The sequence below is a fragment of the Rana temporaria genome, chromosome 7 (genome assembly GCF_905171775.1).
Source record: "Rana temporaria chromosome 7, aRanTem1.1, whole genome shotgun sequence".
In the NCBI taxonomy this organism is placed as follows: Eukaryota; Metazoa; Chordata; class Amphibia; order Anura; family Ranidae; genus Rana; species Rana temporaria.
Genome location: NC_053495.1, coordinates 176,627,779 through 176,651,502, shown reverse-complemented (window position 1 = coordinate 176,651,502; position 23,724 = coordinate 176,627,779). Strand labels below are relative to the sequence as shown.

At 42.1% G+C, this 23,724-nt stretch overlaps 1 protein-coding gene across 1 annotated transcript in view; it reads right to left on the bottom strand.

The window, feature by feature from the left end:
- The window catches only part of AGBL4 (AGBL carboxypeptidase 4), a 2,019,815-nt gene that overhangs the window by 336,121 nt on the left and 1,659,970 nt on the right, over positions 1-23,724 (bottom strand). The window contains exon 8 of the mRNA XM_040360525.1: positions 19,599-19,710. Coding sequence (XP_040216459.1) covers positions 19,599-19,710 — 112 coding nt within the window. The remainder of the gene's footprint in view (positions 1-19,598; positions 19,711-23,724) is intronic.

Genomic DNA, 23,724 nt, shown 5'->3' with positions numbered 1-23,724 from the left:
GGGATTTACCGCGCGTCGCGGGACATTCCCGCTAAATCAGGGACAGTTGGGAGGTATGTATGCGGTCCTCGGTAAGATGCCAGTTAACCAAATGCCAGTTAACTGGGAATTTGGATATGGGTATCAGCGTTGGAAGGTGGAGAGCTGGTATTGTCTGCGGGACAGCGTGCTTCGACTGGGGACCTTGTGTGGTCACGCTGATACTAAGTAAAAAAAAATTTTCAGCGCCTTCAAAGATCCACAACATGGTTACGATTTACCTGGGAGAGTATTGTTTGTAAATAAAATGTTTATGGTTAATTGTTAATAAATGGCCGCTATGGCAAATTTTTCTCCAAAAAGGGTGCCGTCTGGTTATTTAATATGCTATATAATATTAGGGTAGGTGTAGAGGTAAAAGGCCAGTTTGCATTTGTCTTACCATAGTCAAGTTAAAGTGCATACTGTGGGGTAGATTTACTAAACGCGGAGCACTCAGAATCTGGTGCAGCTGTGCATGGTAGCCAATCAGCTTCTAACGTTAGTTTGTTCAATTAAGCTTTGGCATTAAAACCTGGACGCTGATTGGTTTCTATGCAGAGTTGCACCAGATTTTGCACTTTCCAGTTTTAGTAAATAAAACCCACTATGGGCCAGATTCACGTAGGGGAGCGGCGGCGTAACGTATCGTAGATACGTTACACCGCCGCAAGTTTTCATCGCAAGTGCCTGATTCACCAAGCACTTGCGATGAAAACCTACGCCGGCGGCCTCCGGCGCATGGCGGGCCAATTCAAATGGGCCTGTGCCATTTAAATTAGGCGCGCTCCCGCACCGGACCTACTGCGCATGCTCAGTTTCGTAATTCCCATCATGCTTTGCGCGCCACGACGTCATTTTTTCGAACGGCGACACGCGTAGTGTAATTCCGTATTCCCGGACGGCTTACGCAAACGACGTTCATTTTTAAATTTCGACGCGGGAACGACGGCCATACTTTATACAGCAATACGATTGCTGTGTAAAGTTAAGGCACCAAAAACGACGACTAACTTTGCGACGGTAAACTAGACTAGCAGGAGATACGACGTCGTATCTCGTCTGTGAATCTGGCCCTATGTGCTTTACTTGCAAAAGGATTTATGTTTCTGTCTATCCAGTCATGAGATTTACAGCAGAGTCAGCCTGATGACCTGACTTTTTCCCACTACAGTTATATAATACAATCCGGTCACTACCCTGCACCCAGGCAATTACTGTGGGGGAGAAGCAGCAGACTGATGAGGTCATATTTTACCTCTGATCCTCCTATAAGCTTGTTCCATGTTTGCAAATGTGCATGCAACCCAGCTGATTAGCTCCCAGAGCTACCCCTCCCTACCGGTCTAAGTGCGGCTATGAAAAGGATTGCAAAGTTTGATGCCAAATCAAATTTGAGTACTTAAACTAGTAGCATTTGGAATTCAGCTTTAATCAACTTCTTATGATTATGTATTTGTTAGCCTTTAAAGTTTAAACATACAACTGGGATGTGAATAACTCAACAGATTATTTAAAGCAGTTATAAATCCAAAACACACAAATGTAAGCAGTTTACCAATTTTTAGATGTGGTGGATGCATTATTTATTTTGACTTTATTGCCAATAAGTGTATTATTTTCCAACTTTCTTTAACGAACCAAGCTGTCTAGCAAAAAATGTCATTTAGAGGGTCGAGATAAACCATTTAAAACTGACAGGGGTGATTACAATGGTCAGCTTTTATTCATTCCTGTAAAACCTTTATCCCAAAAGGGGGAAAAAAAAACTGTAACTTTAAATAGTATTAGCTGGAATTTGACTTTAATTTGTTAGTAATCTCCACCTAAATCAGGGGTCAGCAACCTACGGCCCCTAGGGCCGCACCCAGCCCGCCGCCACTAAATGTCCGGCCCGTCAGTGCACGTGATGAATTCACATGTTCCCGGCCTGAGGACATTTTAACCCCAGTTGGCTTTCTTGGGATATAATCAATGTGGCCAAGAAGCCACTCGGCTGTTATCCCAAGCAGTGGGAGGGGACGTCCCCCAACTCCCACCACCTTCCACGGCTTGTCCACGCTCTCCCATCCCACCGGGAGGCCCGAGCGACCAGCGGACATGAAAGAAGCTGCAATCGGCTTCGGACGGTCTTGGACCGAGTAACCTGGAAGCAATGTCATGACATCTCTTCCAGTTTACAGAAGGCTTAAAGGCGTCAAATAAAAAAAAATAAAAAAAAGTATTCAAAACAGCTAAACTTTGCATTTTGAATGCTATTAAAAGGGTTGTAAAACTTTGTGTTTTTTCACCTTAATGCATCCTATGCATTAAGGTGAAAAAACACCTTGCAATCTAAGGACCACCAGCCCCCCCCCCCCCTTGTTTTACTTACCTAAGCCACGAAACTCTGTGGGATCATTCCCGCAATGGTTTCCCCCGGCTTGTCATTGGAGATTGATAGCAACGCAGCCATTGGCTCCCGCTGCTGTCAATCGCCGAGGGACTCCAGAAGACCAGGATCGGGGGCTACTTTGTGCAAAACGAACTGCACATTGGACGTAAGTTTTACATGTTTGTTATTTAAAAAAAAAAAATATATATATATATATATATATATATATATATATATATATATATATATATATATATATATATATATACCTTTACAACCCCTTCAAATGCAAAGGAGGGATTTGGGGTCTTATAGACTCCTGATCCCTCCCTAAAGAGTACCTGAAACTGACTACTGTCAGAGGGGATGTTTACATTCCTTTTGACAGCAATTAAAAGTGATCAGAATTTCAGAATTGTTTTTCAAAGGGACAGTGTAAAAAAATACAATAAAATAAAAAAAAGTGCCTCATCCCTCCATGCTTGAGCGCATAAGCAGACACACATGTAATTTGCTAACACAAATGTAAACAGTGTTCAAACCACACATGTAGAGGTATCACCAGGATCGTTAGAGGGAGAGCAATAATTCTAGTACACCTTCTCTGTAACTCTAAACTGGAAAAATGTAGACATTTTTAAAACTCCACCCATGGAGATTGTTTGCCACGTTTAGCTGCGTTTGCATTTAGAAGCGTTTTATTTATTTTAAATAGTTAAAAATTTAAGAGACATGTAAACAAAACATGGCTAAATGTGAGTTACCGCCTTTACACATGTTTACAAACTGTTACAGGCAATTGGCCTTTCAAATGCCTCTGAACATCCATCCTGAATGCATTTTTTCACTTTCAAAAAAATGCTTCTAAACTCAACTTGCCTAGAAACGACTATAAACGACCCTGTGTACATGTACTAATAAGATAACATAGAGGAGGAAAAAATGCCCAACTGCTCCTAAACGTCTGTTTACTCCAGATACCCAAAGCCAGATACAAGTCCAAAGGAGAACGAAGATTTGGAATCCAAGGACCTAGACTATGGAACGCTCTACCAACCAGCATCCGGTTGGAGGTGAATCACCTGGCCTTCAGAAAAAAGCTCAAAACCCATATTTTCGGAGGGCAAAAGTACAGTAGGGAAAGGATACTAATCGCCCAGAGGCGATTGAGTTCGCATGTGTTGCGCTATATAAGTTTCTCACTCACTCACTCACTCACTCACTCACTCACTCACTCACTCAGTGTACATGAAGCCTAATGTCTTGTACACACGATCGGAATTTCCGATGGAAAAAGTTGGACGGAATTTTTCCATCGGATATTCCGATCGAGTGTGTGCCCCATCAGAGTTTTTCCATCAGAAATTCCGACGGACTTAGAAAGAGAAAATGTTCTGTTTTTTTTCCCAACGAAAAATAATTCTATCGGAAATTCCATTCGTCTGTATGAAACTCCGACGGAGAAAAACGCTCATGCTCGGAAACAATTCAACGCATGCTCGGAAGCATTGAACTTAATTTTTCTAGGTTCATCATAGTGTTGTACGTCACCGCGTTTTTGAAGGTCAGAATTTGGTGTGTCCGTGTGTATGCAAGACAGCTTGAACGGAATTCCGTCGGGAAAATCCGTCAGAGTTTATTCCGACGGAAACTCAAATCGTGTGTACAGGGCATTACTTTTATCTAAATCGAATTTCTATTTACTGCTATTATCCCCTGGGTATCACAAAATCCCAATTCCCTCTTCTGTTCCCCTTGTGGGTTTCTGTATACTAAAGTAAAACTTGTAGAGGTTTTTGTGCCACAAAATTGTCTAAAAACAATCCTTTAAGAAAACAAGCATTTCAGAATATCAGGTATAATTGGCGATTATCTGCATGAAATGCAAGAGCGGAAGAGAAAAAAATATTTTGCAAAATATACTGTCTAAAACGCCTGGGGACCGAGCTTTTAAAAATCCAGAGAGGTATAATCCTCCCAACCAGAACAGACATTGCCCTGCATACATCATTTAAATCAGCCTGCACAAGAAATATGATGTTTCAATCAATCAGTGCCTGGTTAATGATTCAAAGGCCTAACTTGTCTTGAACACAAGCTCTTTGGGAATATTACAGAGAATCCATCTCCTTTCAAAAGCTTAAATAGAACTTTATTTCAAACACTTAGAAAAAACTTTAGCCCGGTCTCCCACAAAGCTTAAACAGATGCCCAGAGGGCTCCGTATGTTAAATATTTTGAAGGATTTTCATTTAAGGAACAAGAAACAGTTTTCTTGAGATTTAAAAAAAGAGAAAAAAAAAGTTTCCCGCATTAACAGGCTGAATAGAAATGAGTAAAAATCAGCATCTTCCAGTAGTAAAGAAGAGCCCAACTCAAAACATTGAGAAAAGTCTCCTTTTATGTAAATATACGCGTCACTGCCCGGCCATGAAAAATATTTTCTTATTATACACATTACTGATATCTTCAATATAGAGTAAATGTTACCTGGAGAAAATACAGAACGATTCTATATTTTAGGCCTACAAGGGCAAGTATGTCAAACTGGTGATTTTGGGGTTCATATGGTCGTCTTAGGCCCCCTTCAAACTTGCCTGATGTCATGTGAGAACGCATGTCATGCCATTTTTTACGATAAAGCACTGCGCTACTTTAACTGACAATTGCGTGGTTGTGCAACACTGTGCCCAAATAAAATGTATGTCATTTTTTTCCCACAAATAGAGCTTTCTTTTGGTGGTAAATGATTACCTCTGTATTCTATTTTTTGCACTATACAGTAATTCCCAACTGCACGGGTGGATTATTTCACGTTCCTGAAGTTGGACTTTAAAAAACTTACAAAAAGAAAAAAGAAAAATCGTTATACTTATCTGTAGTCAAGGTGGCTACTTTGCCAGTGTGAATCCCTCTGCTACACTGTATAGGATGGCCAATGAGAAGTGGTAGGCTTACCCTAGAAGTGTAGGCCAACAGCTGATTTGCAGTAGACTAAAACGACGAGGAACCGGTTAGACCTGGGAGCTGAAATTGTGGAGTAAACCAGGCTGGAGCACTAGAAGAGGAAAGTCCTGGGAACTGGAGGAGGGCCACACTTGAACAGAAAAGACCTGTGAGTTGGATCAGGAAACACTAAAGTAAGAGGATAGTCCCATGTGGGTGCAGGTGACCTCCAGGGCATGGAGTCTAAAGCCCTGTACACACAATTGGATATCTGATGGAATCTAGTCCGATGGATTTTTCCGTCGGATATCCGATAAAGCTGACTTTCATCAGTCTTGCCTACACACTATCATAAGTCATAAATCTGACCGTGCCAAAACATGGTGACATTAAACACTACGACGTGCTGAGAAAAATGAAGTTTAATGCTTCCGAGCATGGGTCGACTTGATTCTGAGCATGCATGGATTTTTGACCGATGGACTTCCATACAGACGATCATTTTTTTTCTATCGGCTTTTTATCCATAGGAAAAATTTAAAACATGTTCTATTTTTTTTCACCGATGGAAAACTAACCGATGGGGCCCACACACAATCGATGAGGCCCACAAACCGATCGTGTGTACAGGGCTTAAGAGGCCAACGGTATTGACCAGGGATCCCACCAACATGGGTTTTGACTTAGCTATGTGCTGACCCCTAATCAATACCCTTGGGTTCACTCTGTTCTACAGCAAGTACCACAGATCACACAGAACATGAACCAGGAAGAAGGTATTGGAGCAGATGACTAAACTGTTGATAACTACAGTCCAGGTAAGAAACACACACACGGCATCAGACACTAATCAGGTGCACTGGGTTCCAGGTGCTAACCTAGGCTCACCGCAATTCACGATAAAAGGAAGAAAAAGAAATTGGTTGCACACCAGACCATCAAATGCTTGATGGTTTGGTGGTCAACCAATTTCTTCTTCTTCCCCAAACTGTTGATAACAATGGAGCAGGAAAGGTCACCACGATACAGAGTGGAAGTCAAGGCTAGCAGCAGACACACATAACCAATACGCAGGCTAGAGATCAGGGGAGGCATAATACATAGATAACCAGGATACAGGCCAGGAGTCAGAGGAGGCAGCAGACATGAATAACCAGGATACAAGCCAGGGGTCAGGGGAGGCAGCAAACATGGATAACCAGGAATACAGGTCAGGGCTCGGGTGGCAACAAACATGGATATCCAGGATACAAGCCAGAGGTCTTTTTGTGTGCTGGATACGGCAGCGACTAATGTTTATGTATGTTATTAGTATATAATGTCTGACTGATGTGTTTTATCATAGATAGTGAGACCTGTTCTTTTTGATTATCCCCAAGTGTGTCCTGACGAAGCGAAAAAGTGAAACACGTTGACTTCACATGTATTTTCTTTCTATACTTGATTTGTTTGTGAATGATTCGCTGTTATAAAATATAATTTTTTATTATACTCTCATCCATCTTGCCTACAAAGTCTGACCCAGAGCCTTTGACTCTTCATTTTTCCACAAGCCAGAGGTCATTACACAGAAATCAACAGGATAAAGATGCAAACTGGATAGCAGAAAGGTTCACCAGGGCAGCTAGCTTGTGAAATTGTAGCTGGAAGCTGCTCTGAGTTTCAAAAGACTGGACAAGAGGAAGAAAGCTTTTCTGATTGTATGCGGCAATGACAGGGCGGAGAGCACCTGTGGGCTGATAGAAGAAGAATGCTGCTCTGATTGGCTGCAGTCTGCCAGGAGGATACATGCTGATTGGATGCAGCTGCAATATTCCAGGCAAAACCTGGAAGTGCACATTGCCCCATGATACAGAAGCAGCACTGGGCCATTTAAGGTAAGCAGTGCTGACACCTCTATGGCCAGGCAATGTGTTAAAACTTCACTTTCTTAAAGAACTCTGGGCATCTGCTATGTGATTCTTCTAGATGTGTGGAACAGGGTCACTACTGTGCCAATACCCCCGAATCACTTCTGTGTCCTATAGTGATGCACGATTCAGTGGGAATAACCACGGCACCGTAGGTGTGCGCAGCCTATTACATTTGAGTGTGCACCCCAAAGCTCAAATATGCGTCTCTTTCTCTTTCTCTCTCTCTCGCTCTCTCTCTCTCTCTCCATATATATATATATATATATATATATATATATATATATATATATATATATATATATATATATATATATATAAAAGAGCCGTGGACTATCAGTATTTTTTTTTACAATATTTTTTTATAATTTGTTTATTGAAATATCAAGGGTCTAAAATCACTATTACATTTGAGTGTGCACCCCAAAGCACAAATATGCGTCTCTCTCTCTCTCTCTCTCTCTATATATATATATATATATATATATATATATATATATATACACAAGAGCCGTGGACTGTGTCAGTATTTTTTTTTTTTTACAATATTTTTTTAATATTTTTTTATTGAAATATCAGGGGTCTAAAACTACCCATGATGTCTCACTTTTGAGAAAGGGAGTGAGGACAGAGATTTCCCAGTCCCAGTCCCCAGTGTTGACTGCTCTGGACAGTGAATGAATGGGAAGTGCTCTGTGCTGAGCGGCTTCCTATTCATTCACAAACTGAAGCATAGTAACCCGTTTACTATGGTTCAATTATGAATGAACCCGGTGAGTGATTGGTATTAAAAGAAGAACAGGGACAGTAGGGGCGACGGCATATACTGGTACCAATCCACTGTATTTTCCTCCTCCAGCCGCTGAATGCCGGCAGGAGGGAGAGAAGGAGAAGCAGACTTTTTCAGTGGCTGCAGGAGTAATATACAGATCAGATACAGTAAGCATTGCCCTCCCATTGCCCCTCCTGTCCAGGTTTCTGGGAGTCGGCTTAGGAGGATTATGGTCTAACCATCACCTGCCGATCAGTACAGGCACCTGTACCAGTTGCCAACCCCCCCATATTGGGGTGTGCCCAGGCACACCTGGCACACCCCCTGCACACGCCTGTGCATGGCACCCAGCAAGAGACAAGCTATTAGACACACAGTGTCAGATAGCAGTGGTGCTATGAGTTAGGCAAGAGAGCCAGGTTTGGACTCACCACCCAGTGGTGTGTTGTGAACAAATAAGGTAGGGCTAGGTAAGTTATTGGTAATGTAATGCACCTACCTATACAGAAATATTTACCTAAAAAATCAAACAAAACTGTAATAAAAAAAAATGTTTCTGCAACGCCAAACCAATATACACACTTAAACATCAGTTTAACATGCCTCATCTGGGAAGGCTAAAACTGTTCTTATAACACATCTGTTAATTAATTGAGTTATCTGCGAGAATTTTTTCATCCACCTCCCCGCACAGTATTTGAGACTGTTATACGGAAGTCTGATTTGTGACATCCATCTCTGGTCGTATGTAACCTTTTAACAGCCAATAAGGACACTCCTACAATCAGCCTGAAATTCAGCTAGTGTGCAGGGGATGTTGGGGATTTAAAAAAATTATCATTCTACATAGCAATTTAAAATCAACATATTTCAGTAACCATACATCGACCAATCAGAGGTCTTTGTGTTTGTCTGGAGTTCTTCTTTAATGCCACTTCCATTTTACTTGATGGTTCCCACCGTTCCAATCACTCCTCTCTTTTACGACCTTTGTGTCTGCAGCTATGTTTAAATGGCATTCAACCGATAAATATATAAAAGTAAAAAATTATAGTGAATATGCCGGGGTTTACAGCATGCAAAACAATTATGGGAGGAAGTCTCCCTGCCATGTCTTCAGTGCATTGTTAAAGCTGCTTTTATGTAACATTAACACAACAGGGTAGCAGGTGCAATACGAAGAACTGTGTTATATTTATATGGGCTCTTCTTCCCAATGAGATTTTTAACCCTAATGATTGTACTTTGGGGAAGAAACTGGCTTAACATTTCAGAGTTCTCTTCAAGTAGAGTACAGGGCTGCCAAGCGTACATTCTGAGATGTACTGGCAGACAGAAAAGCTGAACTACAGACAATCATCACAATTACACAATACACAATTGAGATATGCATATCTATATCTATTAGCTAGATTCACGTAGGGCGGCGTATGTTTGAGCCGGCGTAGCGTATCATATTTACGCTACGCCGTCGTAAATTAGAGAGGCAAGTGCTGTATTCACAAAGCACTTGCGTCCTAAGTTACGGCGGCGTAGCGTAAATGTGCAGGCCCAAGCGCGCCTAATTGAAATTGTGAAGAGGTGGGCATGTTTTATGCAAATGAATCGTGACCCGACGTGATTGACGTTTTTACAAACGGCGCATGCGCCGTCTGTGGACATATGCCAGTGCGCATGCTCCGAATAACGCCGTAAAGACTTATTGGTTTCGACGTGAACGTAAATTACGCCCAGCCCCATTCACAGACAACTTAGGCAAACGACGTAAAAATTTCAAAATTCGACGCGGGACCGACGTCCATACTTAACATTGGCTAGGCCAGCTTTTTGTTGGACTAACTTTACATCTGAAAACGCCTTACGTAAACGGCGTATCTTTACTGCGACGGGCAAGCGTACAGTCGTGAATAGGCGTATCTCGCTGATTTACGCATTCTAGGCGTAAATCAGCGTTCACGCCCCTAGCGGCCGGCCTAAATAGAAAGCTAAGATACGACGGCGCAGGCCATCGTATCTTAGCTAGATTTAAGTGTATCTCATTTTGAGAATACACTTAAATATACGACGGCTTAGATTCAGAGTTACGACGGCGTATCTACTGATACGCCGGCTTAACTCTTTCTGAATCAGAAAAAATGGAGGGAGACACATATTTGGGGAGATGAAAAGGCTGCTCGCCCCGAAATTGCATGGAAGAGAGAGTTCCCCATTGGGGCTTTTAGGCAGCAGCCTAAAAGCCCCAATGGGGAACTCTCTCTTCCAAACTCTTTCTGAATCTGGCTATATATCTATATCTATATATAAATATAGATATACACAGTACTGTGCAAAAGATTAAAGTGGTTGTAAAGGTTCACTGCCGGTCACCGGTCATCTCTATGACCGTCGGAGGCCCGGGCGCGACATTATGACGTAATGCCCGGGTACCCGAAAGTAAACAAAGCCGCAATCGCAGCTGAAAGCATGACATCGGTGAATTTTTGTTCACGATCTCATGCTTTCCAGCCTGGAGGAGAGATGTGGGGTCTTATCTCTCCATAAAGATGACCTGTCACACACTATTACAAGGGACGTTTACATTCCATTCCTTGTAATAGGAATAAAAGTGATCAAAAAAAGTGTACAAATAAAAAAAAAATAAGTAAAAAAAAATATATATATATAAATATATATATATATATATATATATATATATATATATATATATATATATATATATATATATATATATATAAATAAAATTTAAACGCCCCTGTCCCCAGTAGCTCGCGCTCAGAAGCGAACACGCACGTAAGTCCCGCCCACATATGTAAACGCCGTTCAAACCACACATGTGAGGTATTGCCACGTGCGTTAGAGCAAGAGCAATAATTCTAGCACTATAGACCTCCTTTGTAACTCTAAACTGATAACCTGTAAAAAAAATTAAAGCTTTGCCTATGGAGATTTTTAAGTACCGAAGTTTGGCGCCATTACATGAGTATGCACAATTTTTTAAGCGTGACAAGCTAGGTATCTATTTACTTGGCGTAACATTATCTTTCACATTATACAAAACAATTGGGCTAACTTTACTGCTTTGTTATTTTTTAATTCATGAAACCGTTTTTTTTTTAAAAAAAAAAGGCGTTTAAAAAATGATTGCGCAAATACCATGCGAGATAAAAAGTTGCAATGACCGCCACTTTAGTCCCTAGGGTGTCTGTTAAAAAAATATATACAATGTTTGGGGGTTCTGAGTAATTTTCTAGCAAAAAAAATATTATTTTTACATGAAGGAGAGAAGTGCCAGAATAGGCGCGGTATGGAAGTGGTTAAATTATTACATTCCTTCATTCATTTACATTTTTATATCTGCTTAGAGTTCAGCTTTAAGGTTGTTTATAAAATAAGTGACACAAATTCTGTATTTTTTTTTAGCATTTTTGATCACGACACAAGTTCGGTGTTTGCATTACATTATTTTTCAGGCTTTTTTATTTCTAGACATTTTTTGTTTTAAAGCAGGAGAGTGTTTGATGCAAACCTGGACAAGCATAAGAGCTGGATTTCCCATTAGGTTCCTACAGGCACATTGCCCAGGGCCCACAGATCCCCAGGGCATATGAATATTTAAATAGCAGAAAAGATAAGGAACAAAGTCATACACCGGTGCAGGAACCTGCATTCTGCTGCTGCCTTATGTCACACTGAGCTAAAGACCACTCTAAGCATCACATCTCCTATACAGAAAGTAGGGCATTCCGGCAACTAGCATGTCATTTAACGATGGCAATGTCCTTACCGATCAGAGGGCTCACACTGGGCTCGCCATAGGAGCAAGTGTACTGTCAGTTCTGTATCCGCAAGTCATAGAGTACGAAGCTGTGGGCATTTCTGACCTCACCAAGCAATGCAACTTTCATGGTTAAAGAGGAACTAAAGTCCTGGTCATTGGCATAGCTACAGATCACAGGGCGCCATAGCAAAATCTTAAAATCTTGATAGAGTCCCCTGGCAATGCTTCTATTGTCATTGGCCTTAACATAAGATGGGCCGGATTCAGAGAGATCGGCGTATCTTTAGAGCAGCGTAGCGCATCTGATATGCGCTACGCCGACGTAACATAGAAAGGCTCGTACTGTATTCACAAAGCACTTGCTCCCTTTCTTGCGCTGGCTTAACGTAAAATTGCCGGCGTAAGCCCGCCTAATTCAAAGTAGCAAGGCAGTGGGCGTGTTGTATTAAAATTAACCGTGACCCCATGTAAATGCATGGCCGAACGGACGGCGCATGCGCGCGCACGCTCACAATCACGTCGAATTTACTCCCAAAGATACGCCGGCTCAATGCCTGTGACGTGAACGTAACCTACGCTCAGCCCCATTCACGTACGACTTACGTAAACGATGTAAAATTCGACGCTTGTTCCGACGTCCATACCTTTGCATTACTTGCGCCTCATATAGCATGGGTAACTTTACGCCGGACTTACGCCTTACGTAAACGGCGTAGCTTACTGCGACGGGCACAATTACATTTGTGAATCGGCGTATCTAGCTCATTTACATATTGAACGGGTAAATCAATGGAAGCGCCCCCTAGCGGCCAGCGTAAATATACACCCAAGATTCGACGGCTTAGGAGACTTACGTCGGTCATATCTTGGCAAAATTCAGGCGTATCTTCTTTCCTGAATACAGCGCATAGATACGACGGCGCATCCTTGAACTTACGCCGCGTATCAACAGAATACGTCTGTGAAATGGGCCGATATGTCTAAATCATACCTCCCAACTTTTTGAGATGTGAATGAGGGACACCTATCAGCAAAAGTATAGGACACACCCCTTGTCATGCCCCCTTAAAGGAGAATTGTACAAATAAACAAGTGCTTTTTTTTTTTTACCGCTACAATCCCTTCATATTGGCTTATAGAATTTACAAATGCAGCAATTTAAAAATAAAAAGATAAAAGGTTTAGCGCTGAGAAACACTTTTTGATAGATAAAAAATGCATTTTATATACATCTATATATATCAGACCAAAATGAGGGACAAATGAGGAAAGAGGGACAGAGGGACATTGCTCCAAATCAGGGACAGTCCCTCAAAATCAGGGACAGTTGGGAGCTATACTAAATCAAGGACAAGTGGTATGAGATGTTGACAACTATCAGCATAGTCAGTACTCTACTATAGGACTTGTGCTGTGGATAGAAAGTTATCACAGGAGAGGAGAATTAGTGTAAGGAATTTACTTTTTCTCCATTAAAGTGATATTTAACCATTTTTAGCAGCTGATTTAATCACTTAATGAGAATGCAGCTTCTTTATCAATTAATTCTAGCCTATATTCCAGTCTAAGTTGGTGCCCCAGGTTTTTTGTTTTAGGGTGGCTCCTTTCTCTTAAAGTATTCTGTGGAGCCACCCTTGCATGCAGACTAGACTTGTTTCTCCCCACACTGTGTGCATCAATGCAAACACACAGTCCCATAGCTTAGGATGGCAAGGCATGCCCCTACTTCTTCCTAACAGACTGACTGCAAATTGCATTTTCCACTGTTAGCTCTTTCCTGTGAAAATCGGAAGTTCAGGGGAGCAGCATATAAAGATCAGAAGCCAGCAGAATTGAAAATTGTCAGTTGTGAGTGCTGGGGTAAGAATTTTAACTAAAAGTTAACTGGAGATGTTTTTTATGTACTCAAGTGTTAAGATAAAAAAGGGGTTAATACCACTTTAAGGTGATATTAAACTATCTGTTTTTAAAGCATTTTAACCAGCTGATTTAAAGTGACTGTAAATGATCACCTGTAAAACAACCCATTCAGTTTAAAATAGAATCGAAAGGCAAAACATTTTTGTATAGATGTAAAAATGTTTTTGATAATTATCCGTTTTCCCTATTTTGGAAGTGATCACATACCCTCTGTTCTCAGAGCTGGGGGAGGAGAAGCAACAGCACACTGAGCTTTCCAGTGACAGACTTTGGGGTAACAAACGCTTTAACCACTTACTGAGAATTCAGCTTCTTTAACAGTTAATCTTTTCCCATTTTACAGTTTCTTTGTCATGTTCCATGACCACTGCCCCATGTTTCCTGTTTCAGGGTGGCTCATTTCTGTAGTAGCATCCTATGGAGCCACCCTTGCATGATAGAGTTGTGTCTCCCTACACTGTGTGCATCAGTGGCGGCCCATCTATAAGGGGCGCCCGGGCATCTCCCCTCTCTCCACTCCACCCCCCTATATGGTAATAACATGAATCTATTCACGGCCGCCGTGGCCACCCCCTACTAGTATCAGTATCCGATACCAAGCATTTGCACGAGTATCGGTACTCGTGCAAATGCTCCAATGCTTGATACGATAACGGTTGTATTGGGCCAGGCATCCTCAGTGTAGTAGGGGGGCCTGGGCAGCCTCACAGGTCATCAGTGCACCAGCATGGGCATTTACAAGCAACGGTTCCCCTGTATAGTCTTTCAATAAAGCAGCTGACAGTCACTGCTCCTCCTCTCCCTCCCACGGCTGTCAGCTGCTTTATTGAAAGACTATACAGGGGGATCGGTGCTTTTAACTGCCCCCGCTGCCACACCGATCACCTTCGACTGTCCTGTGTGTCCTCCTCTGGCTCCCTGGGTCCTCCTCTGGCTTTTGGTGTCCTTTTCCCTCTCTCCAGTGTCCTCCTCCTTCTCTCCGGTGTCCTCCTCCGGTCCCTGTCCTCCACCGGTCGCCATCCTCCTTCGTGTCCCCCTCTGTGCTCCCCCTTAGTGCCCATCAGATCTGCATAATAGTGCCACTGTCATATGACATTAAAAAAAGTATTGGTAATCGGTATTGGTGAGTACTTGAAAAAATGTATTGGTACTTGTACTCGATCCTAAAAAAGTGGTATCGGTGCAACCCTACTTAATAATACAGTTATGGGTATGTTTATATTGCCTCAACAGCCTCCCCTATTGGACCTCCTTCCATACTCAGGCCCCAAATCGGCCACGTGGGCTGCTGTGGCTATTGTTACACCATTGGTCCTACTTTGTCTTGTTTAGTTGTTGGTGCGGAAAGTGTGTAAAAAAGTGTGGCAAGTTTAGAAATACTGTCAGGTTTTTATTGCCGCCTCTAGGGCTGGAAGTGAGGGGAGATCTCCAAAGTGTGGGCAGCAATAAAAACTTCACAGACATCATAAAGTTGGCCAAACACAAAGTGAAGTCCTGATGAAATGACCAACATTCGCTGAATGGGTAGCCCTGTCGGAACCCTCACTCAAAACCTTTCAATCACAGGAGCCAGGCAAAAAATTGTCAGCCAAACTGTGCCTGCATCCAATCATCTGGAAATGTGTCCACCCTTAGAGGCCTAATAAAAGCTGCATAAGGGCAGCTTCAGTCTTCAATAGTTGACTGGATGTCCGCTTTAAAGTTTCATCTCTATACAGATGCCTGACGACCCCGTGAGCCTTCATCCTTCATCTGGCTCCTCTATCTACAAAGAAATACAAATCCCTCCCTCCTCAAACATTTATTTAATGCAGCAAAATTATGCGTTCCGCTCTGCTGGAACCAAAATACGGATCCAATGATAAGCCTATTGTTTGCCAAGATCAGCAAGATAAATTTGATGGAGGAACTGACAGCTACAGTCAATGATACCGAAGAGCAGTCCCGTAAAAAATGGTTTTATTGGACCAAATTGACCTTTTCTGCTGATTATCAAACTATGCTGTCAGTCTCCACATAGATACTTGAACCCGTTCCAAATGCCACTGGTATATGCCAGATCTAGGAACTATTGTACTTCAAGCTCCTACTACCCCCGATAACTATCGCTTTCCCCACTCTCCCTCTGGCCAACTTTTTTCCCCTCTCTCTCCCCTTGTACCTCCACTTTTATACTGCTTGTTCTCTGTTGTCTTATTTTTGTCTGTGGATTTTCTTAACTCTAATGCTGTGTACACACGATCGGAAATTCTGACAAGAAAAGTACGATGTGAGCTTTTGGTCGGAAATTCTGACCGTGTGTAGGCTCTATCTGACTTTTTCCTGTTGGAATTTTCGAGAGCAAAAATTTGAGAGCTGGTTGTCAATTTTTCAGACAAGAAAAATTCGGAAATTCCGATCGTCTGTATGCAATTCCGAAGCACAAAAAAAACACGCATGCTAGGAATCAATTTGACGAATGCTCGGAATCAATTTGACGCATGCTCGGAATCATTGAACTTTTCTCGGCCTGTTGTAGTGTTGTATGTTAGCGCATTCTTGACGGTCGGAATTTTGTGTGACCGTGTGTATGCAACACAAGTTTAAGACAAAATTCAGTCGGAAAAAAAATACATGGATTTCTTGACGGAATTTACGATCTTTGTGTATCATAATATAATTAGTCATGCTACCAATAGACATAGATATGATTGGAGTACTTCATTTGGCAAAGAGGCAGTCCAGATTGCTTTATTCATGGTGTTATTTGTAATGATATCAACTGGTAAACCCTGTTCCACAGACTCTCACTCTCTCCACACGTTATGGATGTATAACCGATAACGATATTCCCTGTCCTACAGTTATGATGATAAATTATTGCTGATTAAGATATGAGTTATTAATGATAGATAAAGAATTAAGAAAAGTTTATAACTAAAAAACCGGGACCGATACTGAGCATTTGCGCGAGTACTTGTACTTGCGCAAATGCTCCCGATGCTTCAGCCGATACTTTTTTTACCAGAGAGAGAGCGGGCGGAGAGCGGGCGGAGAGCGGGCAGAGAGGGGGCGGAGAGAGCGGAGCAGAGCAGTCCTCAAAGAGAAAGCCAAGCCCGCCCCCCGCCCCTAATTAATCAGCGTGGGGAACATTACAGCTTCATTTGAATAGCTGTGTGTTCCCCCGCCGCCCCTCGTCATGTATAGACACTCCCCCTTGTCTGGGCACTTTGATAGACAGATCACCCGTCCCAGGATTGGACGAGTGATCTTGTAATGAACTTGTTCTCTTTTTTCCTCATCGAGTTCCTCGACAGTTTCCTCGATGAAAAACGTACACACGACCGGTTTCCTCGGCAAAAAAGCTCTCCCACCAAGTTTCTTGATGGATTCTATTGAGGAAAACGGTCGTGTGTACGAGGCCTCATAGTCAGAATTTCACCCTTGCAGTCATGCCATGTGGCATTGGGCCTGGAACTATTAAGACACCATCAGATAGGTGGTGAGTTAGCCAGGGCACAGGGAACTCTTAGTCAACTCTAGAGGAACCCTAGGGTGCCACAGAACCCTGGTTGAGAATGGCTGCTATATAATATAAATGTAGAAAAGTTACTATTGCGGAATTTACTTTTATACACTCAACCAAGCATTAATTACTGGCACGTTCATATCTAAATTGTTCTGCATAAAACAAATTTTAGGTTGGCAGCCATAAGGTCCCCAGAGATGTTCCACTCTTCACAGTAGATACTGGCTGCACATCAAATACCCTTAGATATTTCTGTGGTCCTGCTTTCAATGCAGCCAGTGAGGAACTGATTAATGAAGAAGATATGTCAAAGAGGCGCTGGGGTGCAACATGTAGATTAGCAGCAGTAGGCTTTTCAGTGACTCTCCCCCAACTTTTCCATTTTGGCTACAGGTATTGGCTGGACACCAGTCCACGTGTTTTAATTCCCATACATGTTGACCTTTATAAAGATAGCGCAAAAATGTAAAGGACTATAAATGTGTGCAGATAGGAAAATAAAAAATAAATACATATTGATTGCTATTGGTAATTCCACTATTCTGATCATATTAATTCACTATGAGTAAACATTTCTTTACTTAAATAGCATTGTTTAAAGTGGTATTAAACCCAAAAGTGGACATGTATTATAATGCAGCTTACCAATTCTGATATGTATTGGCTGCATTCGTTTTCTTTTTAGGCTCTCTTTCCTTTATCTTCACCTGGTGATCCAGCCAGTAAGTCTGTTATTTTTCAAAACAACAAACTGTCATGCAGATGTAGCAGTTAGATTGATGAGACAAACCAATTACCACTGACAGGGGTGCTTAAAATGATCACCTTTTATGTAAAACCTTTAGTCCAAAAGGAAACCGTTGTTGTAACTGCTTATAAAGTATTAGCTGGAGTTTGACTTTAATCTGTTAGTGTATCTAAATCTGCTAGTGTGTCTAAAGACCCATACACACGGTCCAACGGACGTGTTTTATTGGACAATCCGACCATCTGTACGCTCCATCGGACAATTGTTTTCGGGTTTTCAACGGACAAATGTTCGCTGTGAATGCTCTCAAACTTTCCGACAACAAATGTCCGATGGAGCATCATCCGGTCGTGTGTACACAAGTTCATCGGACTAAAGTCCAAAGGACAAACACGCATGCTCTGAACCAATGCTAAAGATCAGACAACAAAAGCAGAAGTTGCCCAAAGGGTGGAGGTGAAGAGCTGAAAAAACACGTGATTTGGTGAATGTTGGCTGAAAAAGTTCTGCCGTGTGTATGCAGAACAAGTTCACTACCAACACCCCTTCAGACCAAAATCCATGGAAAAGTCTGATGGAAGTCCGATCGAGTGTATGAGGCTTAACACTCCCCTTCCCCTGAGACTGACAATGCTGCTGTCCAAATGTGCCCCTTGTGTTCATTCAGTGAGGGCACTCTTGTACACAAGGGCCCGGATTCACAAAGCACTTACGCCGACGTATCTCGAGATACGCCGCAAAAGTGTAAATATGCGCCGTCGTATCCATGCGCCGTGCCCAAAAACTGAGATACGCCTAAAAATAGGCTTCCTACGACCAACGTAACTTGCCTACGCCGGCGTATCGTGGGCGCATATTTACGCTGGGCACATATTTACGCTCCCATTGATTTTCTATGCACATATGCAATTGAGGGAGATACGCCAATTCACAAACGTACTTGCGCCCGGCGCATAATATACGCGGTTTGCGTAAGTCGTACGTCCGGCGTAAAGTTATTCCCCATATAGGAGGCGCAACCCATGCAAAGGTATGGACCAGGGAACACAGCCGTCGTATTTTACGTCGTTTACGTAGTACGTGAATATGACTAGGCGTAGGTTACGTTCACGTCGTAGGTAGTGATTCGACGTATCTTAGGCAGTTGTTTCTACGTGATTCTGAGCATGCGCACTGGGATACGTCCACGGGACGGCGTATGCACCGTTCGTTTTAAGTACTTCTATGACGATTGGCCCATCATTTGCATGGGGTCATGCCTCATTAGCATGGCTCACGCCCACCTCCACCTACGCCGGCTTACGCCGAGGAAACCCAGCGTATTTTTAAGAGCGAGTGGGAGCAAGTGCTTTGTGAATCCAGTGCTTGCCGCTGTGCGCTGCGTCGGCGTAACGTATATTAGATACGCTACGCCGGCATAAATATGCGCCGATGTATGTGAATCCGGGCCATTGTGTGTTACTGGCCAGATCATCAGGTGAAAACAAAGGGGAAGCCTAAAAAAAAAGAAAACAAATGCAGCCACTACATTTAATGATTGTTAAGCAATATATTAGATTTTGGGTTTTGGGTTTTATACTGCTTTAGAGATTTGAGTAATAAAACCAGAAACCTTAGAACTTACTGGACTGTTGTGCATTTCCAGGATCAGTTGTTTCACTGCATAGAGAGTGGGGTGAGCCCATGGGGAGGGATCCTGCCAATGTCTGTTCAGGTCAAAACCCATCAAAGAGCATCTGTAATAAAAAAAAAACAGTATCACTGTTAGTAAATATGAATATATATATATATATATATATATATATATATATATATATATATATATATATATATATATGCACTGATCCAAATCATTTGGTGGAGGGGGGATTATGGTGTGGAGCTGTTTCTTCAGGATTTGGGCTTGGCCCCTTAGCTCCAGTGAAGGGAACTCTTAAGGTGTCAGCATACCAACACAGTTTGGGGATGGCCTCTTCCTGTTCAAACATGACTGTGCTCCAGTGTACAAAGCAAGGTCCATGTAGACAAGGATGAGTGAGTTTGGGGTGGAGGAACTTGACTGGCCTGCACATAGTCCTGACCACAACCCAATAGAAAACTTTTGGAATGAATTAGAGCGGAGACTGCGAGCCAGGCCTTCTTGTCCATTTCAGTGCCTGACCCAATGTGCTTCTGAAGAATAGTCAAACATTTGCATAGACACACTCCTAAACCTTGTGGACAGTCTTCCCAGAAGAGTTGAAGCTGTTATAGCTGCAAATTGTGGGGCAACTCAATATTGAGCCCTACAGACTAAGACTGGGATGCCATTAAAGTTAACGTGTGTGTAAAGGCAGGCACCCCAATGCTTTTTACAATCTAGTGTATATATACTGTATTTATTGGCGTATAACACTCACTTTTTTACCCTGAAAATAGAGGGTAAACTGTGCCTGCGTGTTATACACAGGGGGCTGTGGAAAGTTTTTTTCCTGAAACTTCCCTCTTAAAGTCAGGGTGCGTGTTATACGCCGATAAATACGATATATATGCATATTGTATGGTATCAAGAAAACTAAAGCAAAAGTGAACATGTAAAAACATGATAGCAGAGGTATCATATACAGTGATGATGAAATCCAGAACTCTAGTGGTCATACATGCTTTGACTTTATTATCCAATCAATGTGAAATTAAATCAAAACAATCAAATCAAAAACCAATTGAGTATCCATAACATCTCTTCCAATCGATTTAGACTTGGTTTAGCAGAATGACCACAACAGAAAATTATTAATCGTTTTGCATCAGTCGGCAGCACTGAGCTGATTCAGTGATAAATTTGATTGTGCAATCAAACTATGAGAATACATGGTGGAAACAGAGATAAGATCGATAACTTCCATGCCCCCATGTCTGGCATATACATTGTGTTTTTGGCTATAGATCGATTATTCCTAATAGGAGAAATAGATTGGAAAATAAATAATTTGTTTATCGTGTGTGGCCACCATTAGAGGTTAGGTCAGTTAAGGAGCTGAACAATGGGGTTAATTTACTAAAACTGGAGAGTGCAAAATCTAGTGCAGCTCTGTATAGAAACCAATCAGCTTCCAGATTTTTGTTGTCAATGCTTCATTGAACTAGTTGAAGTTAGAAGTGGATTGTCTACCATGCACAGCTGCACCAGATTTCGCACTGTCTAGTCTTAGGGCCAAATCCACAAAGATCGTGCCTAACTTAATTTTTTCCATTTAAGTTACACTGCCTTAAAATTTCTACCTAAGTGCCCGATCCACAAAGCACTTACCTAGAAATTTTGGGCTGTGTAACTTAAATTCCGCCGTCGCAAGGCGTTCCTATTCAAATGGGGGCGATTCCCATTTAAATTTGGCGCGCTCCCGCGCCGGCCGTACTGCGCATGCTCGTGACGTCATTTTCCTGACGTGCATAGCACGAAATTACGTTACGCCGAGCTTTGTGGATTGCGACGGGTCAATAAAGTTGCGTCGGGAAAAAAAAAAAGATACGGCGGGGGAAAAAAAAATCAAAATTTTAAAAAAATCGCGTCGCTGGACAGAAAGGTCTGCTTTTACATGGTGTACAAAGCAGCCCTAATTTTGCGTATGCAAACTAAAACTTACGGAGAAAAAAACGAAGCTGAAAAGCTTTGTGGATCTCCGTAAGTGCTAATTTGCATACCCGAGGCGGCATTTCGACACGAAATGCCCCCAGCGGCGGATGCGGTACTGCATCCTAAGATCCGGCAGTGTAAGTCCCTTACACATGCCGGATCTTCTGCCTAACTATGGAAAACTGATTCTGTGGATCAGTTCCATAGTTAGGAACAGGGATACGACGGCGTTACAGCAATTACGCCGTCGTATCCCTTTTGTGGATTTGGCCCTTAGTAACTCAACCCCACAGTCTCACACACCCAGGTTACAAGGATTGGGATCCAATATTTCCTCTGTGATTATGTGAGCTGTCCATGGTGCTGATTAGAGGTGATATTTGTTTGACAATAACTTGCTTATTATCCCTATAAATTACCAGAACGAAACAACAAGATTTGCTCCTCATGACCACAGTGACAAGCAAATTTGAAGGGCCAGGATGGAATTTCTTTTTTAAATTATGAATTTCTAATAGTGAATGTGGTGTTCCTTCAGGAAAGTCCATTCACACTAACATCAAACGCTAAAAGCAACATTTTTTGAAGTACATTTGATTGAAATTCATAAAGTCATCCAATGGATTGGTGACCAGAACTGGACAGAATACTCCAGATGCGGTTGAACCAGAGTTTTATAAATCGATAATTCTGCCACCTTATAAAACTCTGGTCCAAACGCATCTGGAGTATTCTGTCCAGTTCTGGTTACCAAACTGGAGAGAGTTCAGTAAAGGGCAACAAAATTACCAATGCCGCATACACACGGTCAGGTATTTCCGACAAGAAAAGTTTGATATCAATGCAAAAAACAAATGTCACTGCCCCTACCTATGACTGGTCTATACAGTAAGGAGCACTGGAAAAGGCGCATATATATACAAAAACAACATAGAATATCCAAGCTTAAACTTACCGACCAATCAGCAACCAACCAAATGCACCTGTCTAACAGTATGCGTTAAAAACAGAGGTTTAGTTGCATGCATTTGCAAATGCATGTGTAATCTGCTTTTGAGCTTCGATATTCAATGTTGTTTTTGTAAGAAAAGTTTGATGTGAGCTTTTGGTCGGAGAGTGTGTAGGCTCCATCAGACTTTTTCTGTCGGAATTTCCGACAGCAAAAATTTGAGAGCTAGTTCTCTATTTTTCCAACAAGAAAAGTTCTTGTCGGAAATCATCTGTATGCAATTCCAACGCACAAAAAAACATGCATGCTCGGAATCAAGTCGACGCATGCTCGGAAGCATTGAACTTCATTTTTCCCGGCTCGTCGTAGTGTTGTACGTTCCCACGTTCTTGATGGTCAGAATTTTGTGTGACCGTGTGTATGCAACACAAGTTTGAGTCAACATTCTGTCGGAAAAAAATCCACATTTTGTGTGTACGCGGCATAAGGGGACTGGAGGACCTCAATTACGAGAAACCCTCACAAGCGTTAAATGTATATACCCTGGAGAAGAGAGACTTGAGAGGAGATATGATATTGATATACAAGTATCTCAATGGTTATTCCAGTGTAGGTAGGATACTATTCAGTCTCAGGGAGTGTAGGAAGACACGGGCCACACAACGAAATTGGAAGAGAAGCGGTATAATCATAAGCTGCATAGAGTTTTTCATTGTCAGGGTGGTAAGGGGGTGGAACTCTCTTCCACAATTGGTGGTGCCAGCAGAAAGTAAAAGGCTCTTGGTTGTGCAGGGAACACAATGTACAAGGATATGGGAAATTATACACAAAGGCACACACGCAGGTTGAACTGGATGAACTATTGTCTTTATTCAGCCTTACCAACTATGTAACTACAGTATGAATTTACTGATGAGAATTTTCCTATAAATGTTAGAATAAATATGTAAGTGCCAAAGAAGATTGTAAGAGTGCCAAGGGAATCTGAAATAGGCTTTGTTTATTTGCATGTCTATAGTACTTTTCTCCCTAGGGATCTCAAAGCAAAGGTGAGGCAGCCATCTTGGGTGCAATCATTTAAGCCAACTGAACTACCAACATGTCTTTGGAGTGTGGGAGGAAAACGAAGTACCCAGGGAAAGCCCACACGAGCACAGGAACAACATATCATGCAGACAGAAATTCAAA